This window comes from Oryzias latipes, chromosome 5 (genome assembly GCF_053564925.1).
Source record: "Oryzias latipes strain Hd-rR chromosome 5, Olatipes_Hd-rR_3.1".
Taxonomy (NCBI): Eukaryota; Metazoa; Chordata; class Actinopteri; order Beloniformes; family Adrianichthyidae; genus Oryzias; species Oryzias latipes.
In genome coordinates, this window is record NC_136241.1 from 28,040,740 (window position 1) to 28,058,271 (window position 17,532).

A 17,532-nucleotide genomic window follows, 5' to 3' on the forward strand; every position below is an offset into this window, starting at 1 on the left:
TTGCTTTGTGGCGTCTGATGTTAAAACCAGGTCTGGCCTGAGGGAAGTCTCTGCAATTTGCTCTGGAAACTTCAGCTTTCTCCCCAGGTCCACCTGTAATCTCCAGTCACGAGCTGAGGCTAGCAGCCCAGTTGAGGTCTTGCGCTGTGCTTGTGGTTTCTCTCCTTCCCTGACAAAAGTAATATTGTTCCTTTCTGGGAGCTGGTGTTTGCTTTGCTGAATTCCTATACAGATGGTGGCAGCCACTGCCCTCAAAACCTGAACTTGTTTGTGTGTGAACACTTTTGGAGCCAACAGGTGTGTTTGTAACTTTTGAGTGTGTGTGTGGACAGGCCCCGCCCATTTGAGATTTTTCATAGATTTTAACCTGTCAGTTGTGATTATAAAGCTCCAGCAACTTGTTGCTTTCTGACACTTCATGATCCCCCCCCCCTTATCTGTCATCCTTCTCTCTTCTTTCCTCCTTTTCTTTTCTGTCCGGTCCAACAAAAAATATTTACAAATATAATTAACATGAATAAAGTTTAGCTGAAATTACAAAGTGAGTTTATTTAAATATACATCTGGTGTATCATAAGATTCATAACCCCCGTTGTAAAAGTGAAATATGTCCAACACAAAAGGCTTTCAGCTCTCATCTGTTTGCTTAGCTGTTGGACAGGACTAGTGAAGAAAAAAATAGAGTTGATTGTTAGAGAGAAAAAGACTCCCAATTACCTGTGTTAGTGTGATTCACCCAGGCACTGGTGAGTTGCCCCCCCTCTCGTATTTTTTGACTTGTTATGTTCCAAAGACTCAAAGAGGTGTGGGCGCGAGTGTCTTGCAGCAGAGGGCGGTGGTCACGTGCATGTTGGGTCTGCTGTGTCGGAGCGGGGAATTGTGGGAAATAATCCCCATTGCCTGCTCTGGTCGAAATTGGGTTGAGCACGGGTTTTTCTTCTTCCTGAGTGCCTTTTCATGTGGCTATTTTACGTTGTTTCACTCTTAGTTATTTCATCCTTTTTTTTTATAAGTGTGGAGAGGGGAGGGGATGAAGAGATTGGTGGATGTTCAGTGTCAGCTGTGTCATAATAAAAGGCTGAAGCAGGCATGTCAGAATAAAAACTGAAAGTCTCTTGTTTGTCATAGCTATTTCCATATGTGTAACACTGCGGGCACTGAAGATGCTGCCCCCATCATGTGTCGCCCTGGGCTACCGCTCACCTTGCCCATATCAAACACTGCCACAGGTAGTAACTGTTGAGCATCAAAATTCAAATTGTTTTGAACCATTGTGATTGTTGTGGAGAAAAACCAAATCACAAGCCTAAAGAAACACACAGCAAAAGTCCCGTCAGGAAAACTAATGACTCTCTTTCAACTTTCAAAATATTTTGGAAAAGCAGCAGTAGAGAACCTCAGCAGTGTAATAACGCAGAAAAGACTATTAACTCACTTCCATAACTGCTTTTGCAAGAGACAAAACACCGCACTAATCCAGGATTAAATTCTCACAACTAAAACAGTTTGAGTTTGTCTTAAGTCGGTTTGTGTCGCAGCTTGGTGACCTCTGCTTAGCTCTGAATTGCTGAAGCCTCCTTGCCCCTTTCTTTTGCCCCTGGCCCCCAGCAGCACCCCCTCGGGAGAGCAAATGTATGTGGGGGGGGGGGTCATTGATCATAGAGTCCAGATCCACTCCTGCATGCACGCGGAAAGCAGCTCGCGCAGCTACAATTACGTGATTCAAGAGCGCGCGGAGTTTGGATTGCGCGCGTGCCTGTCCTCAAGCTGGAGAACCGTTAGAGCTCGACCCGAGCGCATGAGAAACGTTTACACACCTGGTGGTAATTAGGTGTCGTGCGCGCGCCCGCAGCCTTTGAGGGGGCGGGTCCTCGTTTATATCTGTTCCTCTGCGCTCCGCGGGTCTGATCCAGCAGCGCGGATGAAATGTTCGGGCATGGACGCGGCGGACTGCAGTGACCCGTACGGCCGACCCGCGCGCAGGACGCAGTGGATCGTCAGCACGCTGGCGTACCACTACGGACTGGACCGCGGGGTCGAGAACGAAATCATAGTTCTGGCCACCGGGCTGGATCAATATCTGCAGGAGATCTTCCACCACCTGGACTACCGAGGCGCGGGCAGGATCCCCGTGGGGGACTTCAGCGCACTGTGCGAAGTTCTGGGACTGAAGCAGGACCAGGAGTGCGCCGGAGTGTTGGAAGGGTTACCCGGCGAGATCTCCTTCAGGCTCTTCCACGCTCGACTGTGCGGATACTTCAGCTCCAAGGCGGGCTGTGGCTACGAGAACGGGCGGCTGCTGGTCGGGGAGGACAGCGAGCACATAGAGACTCAGATCCGGCTGAGGACCCCCCTGAAGCGGCGAGAGAAGCTGCTGTCCGTGGGGGCGAGCGGCCGCTCCTCTCCATGCGCGGAGGAGCGCCACGCCCCCGGCTGCAGACTCGGGTCCTGCTCCAGGGAGTGTTATGAGGAGATCGTGGCACTCGAGGAGGCAGAAGACCGCATAGGAAAGCTGGAGGACGAGAACGCCAGTTTGAGGGAGCTGATTGAGGACATGCGCGCCGCCCTGCAGAGCAGCGACGCCCGCTGCCTGGCCCTTCAGGTGGGAAACCGGCGCTCCTCTTCACCGTCTAGAGCAGTGCCATTTGGATCGATTTTTCACTGAAAAGGGCCACAAAGTCGCAATTCACCCTTCAGAAAAATATGACACTAATTTCTATTTATGTTACTATTATATGGACTATTACAGATCCTTGAATTTATTCAAAAATAAAAAAAAATCCATTTTATAATGTGGTGCGCCTCAATAGTGCTTACTGATCCCCAGTTAATTTTCAGTGGAATAGGACACAAATCTATCATGATGTTTTAGTTTGACTTGTGATACATATTGTCCTTCATACTGTTTGTGAAAGAGTTAAATAAAGTTTGAATTAGTTTCCTTACTTACTTTTTAAAGTTTTCCAACTGAAGAAAACTTCAAATCTTCTTTAACCAGAGAGCCATAAAGAACCACATGTCAGGTTGCAGACTCCTGGTTCAGAGGATTAGTTACTGTGGGTCAGCCAAGTCTTGTGGAGGAGCTATAATGTTGGCTACTTTGCCAGAAATCATCCTTAGTCTCTGGATGTTTGTTCTGCAGATCCATCGTTGTCTTACCTTCAAACTCCAAGTCGAACCTGAACTTTTCTGACTTTCAATCTCCTTAAAAATAATCAGTTTAAAGTAATCTGAAGATGTTTTCCCATTTCCTGAATGTACAGAAAAAAGGAAAATTATCAAAATTTCAAAACTGTTTTAGTCTTCACTTCAAACTTTTAACTAAAAAGTCATTTTGATTATTAAAAACAGATGCAGATAGAATTCAAAATCAGATTTGATTTTTGGCTGTAAAGTCTGGATGCAGAGGAATAAGTGAATCTTTAGATGTATCAAAACTGCTTTTTAAAGTCTGATGCAATTATACCCAAAAAACTGGTGATTTACTGAACAAAAAATAACAATACTTGATAAATGACACTGTCCTTTATGAACTGTTACGTCAGCTTTATTGCGTGCTTACATTTTTTGCTTGACTGTGAATTTGGCCTCCAGGCTGTCATTGTGGACACACACTTGGAGGAAGGTACATATGCAGATCTTTTTTGGTGTCACCATGATCTTTTACTACCTCTTGTCCTCCTGCAGGTAGGACTCTGGAAAAGTCGCCTCAAACAGAAGCCAGAAGAAGGATGTTTTGTTTCAGAGCAGAGAGCAGTGGGTCTGCAGAGCATCGTTCAGGAGGTGGGTCTGCTGCACCACTCCAGAGGCTGGCTGCTGGAGGACGCTCTGCGATGTAGTCAGAGACTGGAACAGGAGCTGTGGAGCTCCAGGGAGACGGTGGTTGCTCTACAGAGGGAGCAGCTGTCCATGAGGAAAAAGGTGGAGGAGGCCAGGCAGGCGCTTCGCATCAGCCTGGGTAAAGTGAAGGATCTGGAGGTGAAGGCCCGTGATGTGCCAGCACTGCAGAGGTACATCCTGCAGCTGAAGTCAGAAATGCTCTGTCAAAGGTGAGAGCAAACGCTTGCTGTCTGAGAACCTCTCAGTGTCTGTGATAAAGAACAGAAGCATCAGTTTTTCTCCCCTTTACTTCTGCAAGTCTGCTTCATCACTGCTTCAGTTAGATCTGCTTCATGCTTCATCACTGCTTCATTCAGATCTGTTTTATTCTTGATGTTGTACAGCTACAAACATGCATGCAAGTTCCAGCAGTAATAATTGATATCTTTGAGTTTCCGTGCATGCTGTTGCCCAACATAGGAGTTAACATGCATGGATCTTTTAACACACTTACATTAATGTCTGGCATTTCTTTTCTGAAAAGACTGGATTTAAAGTTTTCATTAGCAGACACTGTGTTTACGTGTGCCCCGCTAGTTTCTGTTACAGGGATCCCCTTAATATTATTGTATGTTTAAGTACCAGCAATGAAACACCAGAAAAATTAACAGAACTGCTGTGATTATTTTTTTTTTCTTTCATTTTTTTATACACAATATTGCATTCTTTTGGAGATGACTTGATGGTTTAAAACAGAAGGCAGAGGGTTGAAAATGTCACCTGATCAGAGAGGTTACAAACAAGACTGCTATTTAAAGATAGTCGACTGGAGGGTTCTCCATGTCACAAACAAGATGATTATTCTATTTCAGTAATCATGAAGACACTGATAAATGATCGAGAAGCTTTCTATGAGAACAAAAAACAGACATTTTCCTCAAACAGTGATCTCATGGAAGCCAGAACTGTAATGTCAAGGTAAAACTGATGTAGACATTCTCCATGTGTGTGTGGGGGGTGTTGAGTTTTCACAAGTGAGCAAAGGGAGGCCTGCACTCCTGCACTCCATGAAGGTGGGAAACAGAAGTGAGACACAAGCAGGGCTTGGTCTCTTTATTTTGTTTGTTTCAAACTCTTTTTTTTTCATTGTTTCCTGATCTAACTGCAGTAAGAGCTCCCTGTGAGCTCTGATTCAGTTGTTGTTTATGATTATTTTGGTTTTGTTTTACCGGATTTTCATTGTTGAACAGTTCTCCAGGATGATCCTTGCTTTACTGGCTGCTGATCTCCTGCATTGGAGGATTATTTTCAAGTCTAGGTTGTGCCCAAATTCCTACAACCATTATTTAATGCACTAAATCAGTGGTTCTCAAACTTTTTATCTCGTTCCCCCCTTTGGAGATGGAAAGATGTTCACCCCCCCCCCCCCCCCCCCCACACACACACACAGCGAAAAACCTGTGACAAAATAAGCCAAAATGTTTAACTTTAATACCATATCAAAATTATAAACATTCCTGCTGCTAGAGACTTGAAAAAAGAAATAAAGGACCATTTACTTTGTAAGATTAATCTTTGTTTTCAAAGTGGCAACAGCAGAAAAGCCGACCTCTCAAAGATGGGACGTAGCATGGAAGCAGAATCCCCACAGCCTTCTGCCCTATGAGTGGATGCTCCCCACCCAGCCAGAATTCAGGGAGTGTCTGTGCTGTAAACTTCTTCCTCAGGGTGGAGTCTGATGTGATTTCAATGAACTGATCCTCCTCAGCAGAGATGTTGCTGCTTTAAATAGATTTCTCAGCCAGTCGCATTGAGCACTGTTGTCTGGGAAATATTTGAGAAAGAATCCTGGCAGGGAAGACATTCTCAAAGTAAATAATCCTTTATACAAAGTATCAATAAATTTAAAAAATGATCATTCACTTTGTATGTTCTTATTCTGTAGGCGCATTCTCCCTGGGGGGGTGCGGAGGTATTACATCCATTATACATGCATTTCTAAATTCTTGAACAAATCTGATCAGAGTTGCAAAGAAAGGCAGGTGTAGGTATCCAATCCGTACTGTCGCATGTGCGAAATGCGTCAACATCCGGAAGACATTACCATTCTTTCAAGACGATAAAACCGCCGTTAACAAGAATAATTACGTCTCCAAATGTCACGGATGGAATTAAAGTTAAAAGTTAAAGTCCCATTATCTGTCACACATTGAGGTGTGTGACATTTGTTCTCCGCATTTGACCCATCCACTGGGGGAGCGGTGAGCTGCAGACACAGGCATGCTCAGGAACCATTTGGTGGATTAAACCCCCAATTATACCCCTTAATGCTGTGTCAAGCAAGGAGGCATTGGGTCCCATTTTTAGAGTCTTTGGTATGAGTTGACCTGGATTTGAACACCTGACCTTACAGTCACAGGGTGGACACTCTTCCACAAGGCCACTGAGCTGGTTTGAATTAGATTAGGATTAGATTAGATAAATTAGGTTTATGTGACGTAAAACATGGATATGTGGTCCTGAAGCCCGTTTTGTCTATGTTCCGCGCCAAAAAATTCCAAAGTCCAAACACTGGTCGACCTCATCCCCCCTTCCCTGCCTTGTCCCATTGGGGGCCTCGCGCCCCCCCTGAGATGCCTCTGTGCCCCCCCCAAGGCGAGACGCGCCCCCCAGTTTCAGAACTACCGCACTATATAGTGTCCTTGCCATTTTATAGAACTGTGGGAATCTACATTTCCAAAATCGAGTGTCCTAGAAATTTCCCAGAAGTCTCTGCTAAAAACCAGCGTGCATTGATGCTCACTAGATCGGTGAATATAGACCATTTGAACGATTAGTTGTGTGAAAATAATGTATGTAAATTAATATTTGTATAAATCATCCAACTTTTTATCATCAGAAAACTGGATTAATGAATAGTCTTCATAAAATGTTCATATTTATTAGCTGTTTACTTTGGGAAATCTGTGACTCCCTATTTGATGTTTAAACTTCTTGTTTTTTAAAGCAGTTAGCATGGTCTCTGAATTGCTTTTAAAATCCAGGACACTAGATAGTCTTGGACTATATAGTTTTTTAGTAGTTAGGGAGTAGGGAGGAAATTTGGACATAGATGGTTGGCTGCTCTGATGCCACCTTTCTCAGATATGGAAGGTGGTTTGCTTAGATGCTTAATAACTTTTTGGCATTTGTTCCAAATATATTGCCAGATTTATAAAATAAGTTTTTAGAACTTCTAAAATATGCTTTCTTTGATAGATTTGATTATTTCTGTTATTGTAAAAATGGCTTGTGTTATATTTCTGTATCAATGCTTTTTGAGCATTGTTGAAATGGTTGCATACATGGTAACCCTTGAATCACTGATCTGTTTCAGACTGATATCTGTTTACTGCGAAGCTTTAAAACAGACTTTTACTGCTGAGATTAATGAAATTCTGTTAGAAGTTTTACTCTCTGCAGTTGCTTTATTTAAGGCTCAGTACAGAGAAAACTACCATAAAATAAACATAAGTGGAAAACTAGTCTTAAAAATCGTCTGAAATTTTATTCGTGCTTGGTTTGATTTTGTTTTATTGTTTTTAGTGCTCCATATGGTTGTGTTGGTCATAAGAAAAGAGGGAAAAAAACTAATTTCTGCCTTTTATAAGTAGGTGATTCAAAACTAAACAGAATTAAAATAATTAAGGTTTGAGTTCATAAATGTTTTCATTGTAACCATTTCCTCTATTCTTAGAACCTAACTAGCATGTTGGGGTGTTGAGCGTGTCCAGAGAAGGAGGGACTTGTTACGACAGGTTGCATGCAGGACGGCTGTGGTGTTCAGGCCGTCCTTGGTGAATCATCCCTTCCAGCAGACCAGACACAGTTACATGGTTCACCTGAATTCTGAGAGTTCTTTGCTTCCCTGACGCTCCTGTGGGCTCCCGTGTTTCTGTGTTCAGACCCGGCTCTGTGTGTGGCTGTCGCAGGGAACCATTCATTTTATGGAAGCCTGCAAATGGTTGCCTGAAGAACAAAGCTGCTGGTTTTATGTTTTTGTGTGCGTCACTTGTTCTTGCAGCAGCCATGTTATCAGCTTGCTTAAACCACCATAGAAGGGAGGCTCCTTCATGGTATTGCAGATTTTCTACTCTATTTTCCAGTCATCCCTGCTTTTCCAGCTGCTGATTTGCTGGATTGTATTTTTAGGATTTTAGTTATTTGATCAGTCGGTTAAAAGTTTTAACCAACTAATGGCGCAGGGAATGTTGGGAAAGGAGGTTGCTCTAAGTCTTTAATGACTACAATAATGCAAGCTGCAATGAAGTAATGTGACCACAACAGTGTACAACAAGTTATCACAGATCTCTCCAGTATTTACCATGAATAAACACCAGAGTTTGTACTAAGGATGCAACAATTCCACGATTTTGTTCTACTTAGATTTTTATTTTTATTTTTTATTTTGGGGCACAGCTTTGTTTCGGTTTGATATATGTATTACAAAATGTCAACAAATTACAAAAAAATTTAATAAATCTCTTTTTTTACTGATGGTAACAATGGAAAAAAAACTTTCATCTGAATTTTACTAAGCCTGGTGTAATTTAAGAAACCAACATTAAATATATTAAATTTAGCACAACACATGTCGATACTTTTAATGTAAACCTATGCAGAAGGGATGCAACAATTCACTTTGTCCACGGTTTGGGTTAACAGTGTGATTAACCGTTTGGTTGTAGACCGAGAATTGTGGCATCCCTAGTGTGAACCCAGAGTACCGGTAATTCACTGTTCAGGTATCGTTTATGACATACTTTTGTGCAAACGCTCAGCTACTACAAGCCTTCAGATTATTTGGGTCATATAAGGAATCTAGAAAATGATGTGCAAAAGGTTCTGAAACAACATTCGCTCCTCATGAAAACAATTAGGTGTCCCACAAGGATAAATTCTACAATCTTTTCCTTTTTTATCTTGCCATTTATGAACATAGAAGGTGATGCTGCCATCTGCCTCAGCAAAAACAGCAGAGCTGTTAAGCAAAGAGCTGCTCTGAGTCGGTCAGTGAAGTGATGGACTGAAACCCTGCGATACAAAATTATCGTTAACTATCAAAGCGTTCCACTAGTAGGCTTTTAAACGTTGATTGATTCATTTCATTTTATTTTCAAGCGCAAAATTAAGCCCCCAGTCTAACTGTATTTTATGGATACATTTTTACACATTAAACATATAAACACAAACAAATTTAAAAAACGTCAAGGTTCTAAAAACACTTCACATGTGACAGATCAGATCAAATTGAATCAAATAAATCTTTCTTTGATTTGCACTATTATCACACTTGATACAATGCCTCATCAGGCTTCTCTTTTCCTGTTTGGCTTCTCCATTTTTTTAATGAAATAATATTTTTAGCTAATTTAAATTGGATCAGAAACATGACAGGAAGCTGATTTTTTTTTTCTTATTTGAGCCAAAGTATTGGCTCTTTTTATGGGCCTTCTGATTGGCTGGTGGGGGGACCCAACAAAGATTCAAACTTTACTTTGTCCTGCCCCATTTTCAGAGCTTTGTGGAGGACAGATCAAATTCCATCATTCCTCCTTTTATGCTGAATTCTTACCTTGCAGAATAAATAAGTAACATCAGAGACAGTAAATGTTTAATTAACCTAGATGGAGATTTTAGGAGTTTTCTGGGGTAGTTATCTAGTTTTCTGCATGATTGCATCAGTGTGACAAAAGCTGCTGACGTTTACCTTCCAGAGGAGAGAAGCAGCTGGATGAAATGAGAGATGATGTACGTGGGAGGGAATGGAGGTTGGAAAGGCGGGTTACTGCTGTGCATGTGAACAAATCCTGAGTTAAGAACTCAATATGTAGGGTTAAGATGTTCCCCTGAGTTTATATGAAACCAAATCCATGCCAGGCTGTTATTCAAAGGGGAGGTATCCGTGCAGCAGCATTTCATCAATAATCCAATTTACGTCTGATGTTAGAATCCTGCCTAGTTTAAGTTGTATTTTTAGTTGCATGTCAAAGTATTAAAATATTGTTTCTACACTTTACTTTTGTTTCAGGTGCTTATGATCACAAAAAACAGCGTTGAGATTATGTCAGAAAAATGACTTTGGTCCGAAAACCATTTTGAACAGCAGCATCAGTGCCCTGCATCTGTGTGAGTGCAGTCCCCCCCCCCCCCCCCCCCCCCCATGCCTGTATGAGAAAAAGGCTTTCTGCAGGCTCCCTTCTGTGTGCCAGAGTCTCCAGAGCAACCAGACAGCTTTGTTTGTTCTCCCTGGTCTGAATACAGCTGCACTTCGCCCCCACTATGGCCCACACACAACTTTTCAGAGAAGTTCCCGTCTCCCTGCAGATTTGCATGAAGTCACAGAGATGCAGAGGGAGACGTTGTCCTCCTGCCAACTTGCCTTGGCTCCTCCCCTTCTCCTCCTTTTGTTTGCTTTTTCAGAGTCAGGCGGCTCCAAATCTACGAGACTTTCCCTTTTTTTTTGCCAAGTCGACTTCATCTGGAAACACTTAAACGGTGATTTATGAAGCTCCTCTGTTACGTTTCCTCCAGCTTGACAGAGTGCAGAGTTAAAAAAGTGGAGATTTGGAAGCGTAATTCTCCTAAACTCCAGCCTTGTTTCGAGAAGGTGTAGAATAGAGATAAAAAATAACTGCTTAGTCTTTGCACCAGCAGAGAAGCTTTTCTTTTTTTCTTTTTTTTTTTTGTCTTTGAGCGTTCACTTTGCTTTAAATGCTTTAAAAGACGACCATTACAACAAAAACCTGAAACTCCAAAATCTTTGAAATTTACATGTACGGTAACTCTCATTCATCTTCTAAACCCGAAAATTCATCTTTGTCCCTTTCGGGGTCACGGGATCGCCGGTGCCTATCTCGGCCACTCGTGGGCGAAGCAGGGGACATTCTGGACATGTCGCTATTCTGTTGCAGGGCCACAAATCACACACCCATGCACTCCCAGGGACTATGAACCCATGAAGCATGTTTTTTTTTTTTTACAGTGGGGGGACAGTCCCCGGAGGAAACCCATGCATGCACAGGGAGAACATGCAAACATCACACAGAAAGGTCCCCCCTTGGTGTTCTGTTTCGGACCTGCCAGGACTTGAACCAGGGCTAACCACTACGCCACCGTGCAGCCTCATTTAACTTGCAATTAAAAAATGTAATACACTTGATTTAATTCAAAGTAACCAAAGAAAAATATTTTCACAGTCATGCATGCCAACGGTCTCACACATAACTCAGAGGTTTATTTCTGCAGAACGTATGTCCTCCAAAAACGGCACTTTGGCTAAAAACGGTATAATTGGAATTAAAAGACCACTGAGAATACTGTTATGCACCCTATGTCTAGGGTTGTGGGGCATAACATAAATAAGAAAAATGACCCAAAATACGAAAAGTAAGCCCTCAAAAACCACCAAATTTAATAAAGCTGCCAAAACCAATTTCTGTACAAATGAGGATTTATTGTCCCAAATGTAAAGGTGACAAAAGGAAAGAAAAAGGAGCATCTAACTTCAGGGTGATCACAGGCCAAAATAATAAACAAAACGGAACTAACTCAAATGTCAAATGTTCTACCTGACCCTCCAGAAACCAAAGTAAAAATAAATGACAGAGTCTGACCTGTCTTTAAAAAAGTTACAGAAAGATACCAAGTTACTGCTTGTGAAACGCTTAAGTGTTCTCTCAATGTGTGGCTGGTTTGGCCTGAACATTTCTCATGGGTGCAGATCTTTCCACTCACCTGCCAGTTCTGCCTTTCAGGTCAGAAGCATCAAAACTACAACTCTCAGGAAGCAGTGGTTCAGAGCTGAGTGCCAACGGCGGAACCAGCTGGAGATGTTGCTCTGACACCCGTCATGACCGGTGTCCGCCCCCAGGCTGTGCCGTGACCACCCCTGACAAGAGTGAGAAGCTGCACCTGTAGTAAAGTGTCTGAGCTTTGTATGCTGTCTGCTGCAGAGTCCAACACCAGTACTTCACTTTTACATTCATGCTCACCTCTAGAAATGTCTGTTAACTTGAATGCTTTATAAAATATAATCATAGAGATTTTTAAAGAATTGCTGTCATGAATCCGGCACATGATGAAGGTTTACATCATGATGATGTGTTTTGGGGCAGTGGAGGAGCAGCTCTTCCGGTCGGTGGAGGGCCAGGCAGCTTCAGATGAGGAAGAGGAGAAGTGGAGTGATCACCAGCAGAGGCAGGTTGATGAGGTGAAGCGAATCCTGACACGGCTTTCCAGCTGCAGTGAAGGGTATGGTTCCTCCTCTTCATCGCTGTTCAATAGTGATCCCACAGTGCACAGAACAGGTGCTTCCTTCTGGGACTTAAATCCAGTGAAATCCGTTGCCGATGTGAGTCTGTCTTAAAGAAGTTAACTATACATTTGTAGCTGACAGTGCAGCTTCTCTGATCTGCCAAAGTTTATAGACAGACATTACCTTTGGGACTGAAATGACAGGTGGGACAAATAGGCCTATCAATGTTTAGAACACTCTGAGGAAGAGGGTTTTAAAGCTAAGGAATTACAGATTACTTGTTTATTAAAAGGCCATGCCCACAATTTTTACTTTAAAAAGAAAAAATCCTTAATAAAAATGAAATGTGTTTTAAAGCGCTCTTGCCTCACTGCAAGAAGACCCTGGTTCATGTCCCAGCTTGGACCCCCCTGTGTGGAACTTGCATGCTCTCCCCGTGCATGAGTGGGTCTTCTCCAGGGACCCCAGGTTTTCTCCCAAGCCCCTAACAGCTGCCTAGTTTATAACTCAGGCCTCAAATTATGGAGTAAAAACGGTATAATATATATAATATATTTCTGGTTTTGTTTTTATCTGTCTGGACTTTTTGTTTATCTTTCCAACATTCATCCTTTTCTCTCTATTTAAACAAAAAAATTCAGATAACCGTGTATCAAAACAAAGTGTTTCAATTTTGTGTTTTTCCCAACTACTGCTGAATAAAAAACAGCAGCTGTGTTAAAGAAAATGAAATAATGCGACAGAAGTGGAGTAAAAAGTAGTTCAAACAGTGTTTTGGTTTGATGAATGACCGTGACTGATGGAATATCTGCTCCCAAGCAGGTGTGAAAACAGGATATTCCGGAAATGGATGTCTCAGTTGGAAAGTTCCCGGAGTGATCAGGGTTGCAGCGCCGTGCTGGAGCTCCTGCGGAGGAGGCTGGAGCTGAAGGAGGCCCAGCCAGAGGTCAGCATGGATCAGGTATGAAGCAGACCTCTTCTTCATCACGCCAGAGGGCGGCCTGGTAACCTTTTCTTTCTGCCACTTCACCCCTGTGAGAATCTTCTTCTCCTCTATGAGCTGCACTCACTCCTCCTCGCCAGATGACAAAACGATGCTTAAAAGTGTCCACTACTTCAAAGGTCAGACCCCTGCTAATGTTATTATACTGCTACTCCCACTTACATTTGTGCAGCCAGCGAAACTTTCACAGAAACCCCCTCATCCTGCCTCATGACACTCAGAACAGTTGGAAGGAAGAGCTCTGGCACAGTTCAACCATAATTTTCTCAACACAGGAAGATGCAGAAGTGGGGGTGGTTTGGTAATGGGTTTCCAGAAGATGTTATTCCACAAAGAGGAAACAATTCTAATAAAGTTCTCACTGCGTTTATGCAATCCATGTGTGGGCTCCGACCTTTTTCTCGATGACTTGAGTGCACTCACACTTCCTGTGGGGGTTTTTTGTGGTCAGAAAATGTGAACTTTAGCAACTCAGAACATGCAAATCACATTTACAGTGGTCTGATTTTCACAGTTCCGTCTTCAATCTCCTTCAACTTTATGAAACATGTTCCTGTTATATTTACAAACCTCAATAACAAAACCAGGACCATCAAAGAACTTGAGCGATTAGTTTGACAAAGAATGAGTCATATTTTCATGTGGCGTTGTACAGCAACGTGTGTGAGGGAGTGGAGGCACATTGTGTTCTGGTTCCATGTGGTGGTGTTTTTCTTTTAGATGAAGGAGTCCCAGGTGCAGGAGCTGCAGCAGAAGGCTGAGGAGACGGGGCTCCTTCAGGCAGAGCTGCACATGCTGGAGACGGGAAAGGTTCGTCTGTCGCTGCTGGAGGAGAAGCTTGGGGACATCCTCCAGTTCCTGCATGAGCTCAGAGACCTGGTTGGTAAAACCTGTAATTTTGGGTTGAAACTCAGGCATATAGGTTTTATCAGATAGAATACTGTATTTTTTGGATTATAAATTGCAGGGTTTTTCCATAGTTTGACTTAATAGTGATTTTTAATAAATATATCTGCTCATATGTTTGTTTGTTTTCCAAATAACAACCGTTAGAGGGCACTGTAGGTGTGTGCATATCAGTATTTGCTACTGACAGCAATGCATAAGTGTCGCTCAGTCTAATCAACAGAGGAAAATCTGATCGTTCTCCTGCTAAACTTTATATTTTTCTTTTTTTCCCCTCAAAACAGCAAAGTCAAGATTGTCAAATGTTACTCTTGTTTTTATTTTTTCCTTCCTTTGACTAATACTGGAGCAAGTCTTTAAACTGGATCACTGAGAGACGAAAATACTCCTCCATTCAGACGAAGCTCCTACAATAGATGGCAAACTTCATCTCATGGACCATAGGGTTTCATCTCTGCTCTTTGCAGATGACGTTGTCCTGTTGGCTTCATTAAGCCAGGACCTCCAGCATGCATTGGAGTGGTTTGTGGTAGAGTGTGAAATGGCCGGGATGAGGGTCAGCACTGCTAAATCTGAGGCCATGGTTCTCGACCAAAGAAAGGTGCCATCTCTCGGTGGGTAGAGTGTCCCTGCCCCAGGTGGAGAAGTTTAAATATCTTGGAGTCTTGTCCATGAGTATGGGAAGACAGGAGCATGAGATTGACAGGCGGATCGGAGCAGCGTCCGTAGTTATGCGGTCGCTGTATCGGTCCGTTGCGGTGAGGAGAGAGCTGAGTCAATAAGCAAAGCTTTCAATTTACCGGTCGATCTTCCTCTGTAGCAGATGGTCCAACAAGTAACAAAAGAGTGATGCAGAATTTTATTGTTTTAGAACAAAATGTAATGTTTTTTGGGTGAATATCACTCTAAAGATTTAATCTGCTCCTTTTTTCTGATTTTCCAAATTGACTTCTATTTTCACAGAAATATCGTCCTGTTGTCCTCTACAGTGGACGTGTTGGGAAATTAAAATAAAAACATTTTAAAAAAAATTAAAATTGTAAGGGGTTTATTTAGGCCCAAATAGATAGGAAATCACAAAAAAACAGAAATTGTAAGACACTTTTTTTCCTCGGTTCTCAGGAGGATATGACTTTTTCTTCCTTATTATGTTTTATTTTTTATGGCTGCTGCAACTTATACGCCAGAGGAACTTATTGTCCAAAAATTACAGTACTGAAGAAATAAGTCAGCCGATCTAAACTCTTGGGACCTTGTGTCCACATGGGTGGGCATCACATTTTTGGTTACATCACCACAGTAGTTAATTCTGCTTAACTGGAGCCCTGTGACTATATGTTTACAGGGTTAGCTCAAATATTAGCTTAGGTTTTAAGAGGTTAAGGATGGTCGTTTATTTTTCAATTCTCACATCCAAGTGCTGTCAGTGATCAGTGCACCTGTCTGTCTCTGGCACTTCAGGACATCTCCCGGAGGTCTCTTGGGAAGATCTTGGTTAGCACGTTGGAGTCTGGCAGTGACCCACAGCACAGTCAGTGTGAACATGAAGCAGTAGGTTACTCTATGATTCCCCACCACCACCACTCACTCTGCTCTGTTTCCACACAGGCAAAGCTCACATCCTGGAGGTGCTCAACGCTCTCTGTCATGAACTGGCTTCATGTGAACTTCTGCCTCCAGGAGGCGCACTCGAGTCAACCTCAAACCAGCAAACTCTCATCATCTCCTGCTAAACAATACTGCAGTAAAAAGTCAAACATCAGGTTGATGGATGTAAATGGTGTATTATACTGTAGCTCATATAAGTGTGAAGTGATAAACTGTAATTAGCAGGCAAACTGCTTTAATTATAAGATAATAAAGTGATGAATTTTTTGCTTTATTTCAGGATTAACTGACTGATGCATGAATTATGAAAGCTTTTGTCATGTTCATCTCTGAAGGGTTTTAAGTCTTTCCAGGACTTGGGGGGGGGGGGGGGGGAATATTTTTAATGTCTAATCCAGTGGACCACAAAAAACAGTGAAGCAATTACATGATTTTTGTTAAAAAGATTATCTTAACTGTACTAAACAACTTAAAAATTAGTGAACAACAGATTACATCAAAAAGTTTTTGGTGTAATCCATCTAGTGTTTAAGCAATGGGCAGGGAAAAATCAAGGAAAAATCTTGCTTAATGGAAGATAAGGAAGAAAACTTCCTGAAGAGCCAGACTCAATACAGACACCAATCTGCTGAGACCGGTTCGGCTCAGGAAAGAGACAGACAAACATGGAAAAACATCTGCTGTAGGGTGAAACAATGGAGGTTAGTTACTGCAGCAGGAGAGAAGAGGAAGCAGATGAACACCAAGTCACAGAATATCTGCTTAAAAGGTAAATATCTTTGTAAACGGAGCAACCAGAGTAAAAGATGAACTCAAAAATCTCTTGAACATCCGTTATGGACAGAAAACATAAGTAAATAATTACAGTGGCTTTTTTTTTAGCAAAGGAGAGCAGCTGAATGAATGAGGGGAGTATTGATCAGAACAGATCCTGGCTTTCTTTTAAATTAGAGAAACCACAGAGCTGTTCATTAGTTACCTCCCACAGATGGGATGTGACTCTCCATCAACATCTCTCCCTTTTTTAAAGCCCTTTTCCTCTTTTGGATCTTTTACCCACAGCACGAGTGACTATCTTAAAAAATAAAGTTATTTCAAACAATGCAATACAAAAAAGGCTTCTACGGTATACTTTTACATGAATACTTTATGAGAAATTGTTCTGGTTTGCTTGAAAACCCAATGAAATAATCTATTTAAAAACATAAAATTTACAGGTAATAGTCATAATAACTGGATAACATATTACATTTTGTTTTGTTTTTAAATAACTTAAAAAATCAACTTAATTCAAATTCAGATTTTATTCTATAAGGAACTGTGTTACTGAATAAGTCTGTTGGAGAATCTTGAATTGGTGTTTTTTATTTTAGCGGAAATTATCCAATTTTTATAGATTTAGAATGTTCTTTAAACCGTATTTCATTTTTCCAAGTACAGATCAGCAGTTTGGCCATATCATCAGTTTTCTTCAATTATACCAGGGCCTGTTGATGAAACTTGGGTATAACTTAATCTGTCATTTAATCATGTCAAAATTATATGTGGTTTGAATTTCAGTTTTTACAAAGGTAATAAAAATAGATCTCCAGATATGGGACCACAAAGAATCAGAATGAGACAAACGTTCAGCCAATACCCCAACCCCTAGCAACAAGTAGTTCACTTGAAGTTTATTTTGTTAAATATACTTGAGTTAGAAAAGCAAGTCGATAGACCATGGAAGTTTAGGCCTTTATACGGAACACTTCTTGAAACAAAATTGAAACATCTAAGTTAATTATATACATATATAGATGGATGGATAGATAGATGGATGGATAGATAGATACATGGATAGATGGGGATAGATGTTGCACTAGACTACTTTTTGCTAAGGGAAGCTATTGAAGCTGATTGA

At 41.7% G+C, this 17,532-nt stretch overlaps 1 protein-coding gene across 4 annotated transcripts; it reads left to right on the top strand.

Moving 5' to 3' along the window:
• Positions 1-1,709: 1,709 nt before the first annotated feature.
• Positions 1,710-15,906, top strand: efcc1 (EF-hand and coiled-coil domain containing 1). Of its 4 annotated transcripts, none has more exons than XM_020703435.3 (9): positions 1,710-2,602; positions 3,688-4,049; positions 11,616-11,758; positions 11,976-12,111; positions 12,938-13,076; positions 13,199-13,237; positions 13,839-13,997; positions 15,486-15,555; positions 15,633-15,906. In XM_020703435.3, exons 1-9 carry the CDS (start codon positions 1,922-1,924, stop codon positions 15,755-15,757), a joined length of 1,854 nt encoding a protein of 617 aa, XP_020559094.1. In that variant the 5' UTR covers positions 1,710-1,921; the 3' UTR covers positions 15,758-15,906. The 4 variants fall into 4 exon arrangements, with proteins under 4 accessions (XP_020559094.1, XP_004069262.2, XP_020559095.1 ...); XM_020703436.3 differs by having other exon boundaries at positions 1,798-2,602; positions 11,976-12,057; XM_004069214.5 differs by lacking the exon at positions 13,199-13,237.
• Positions 15,907-17,532: the final 1,626 nt, after the last annotated feature.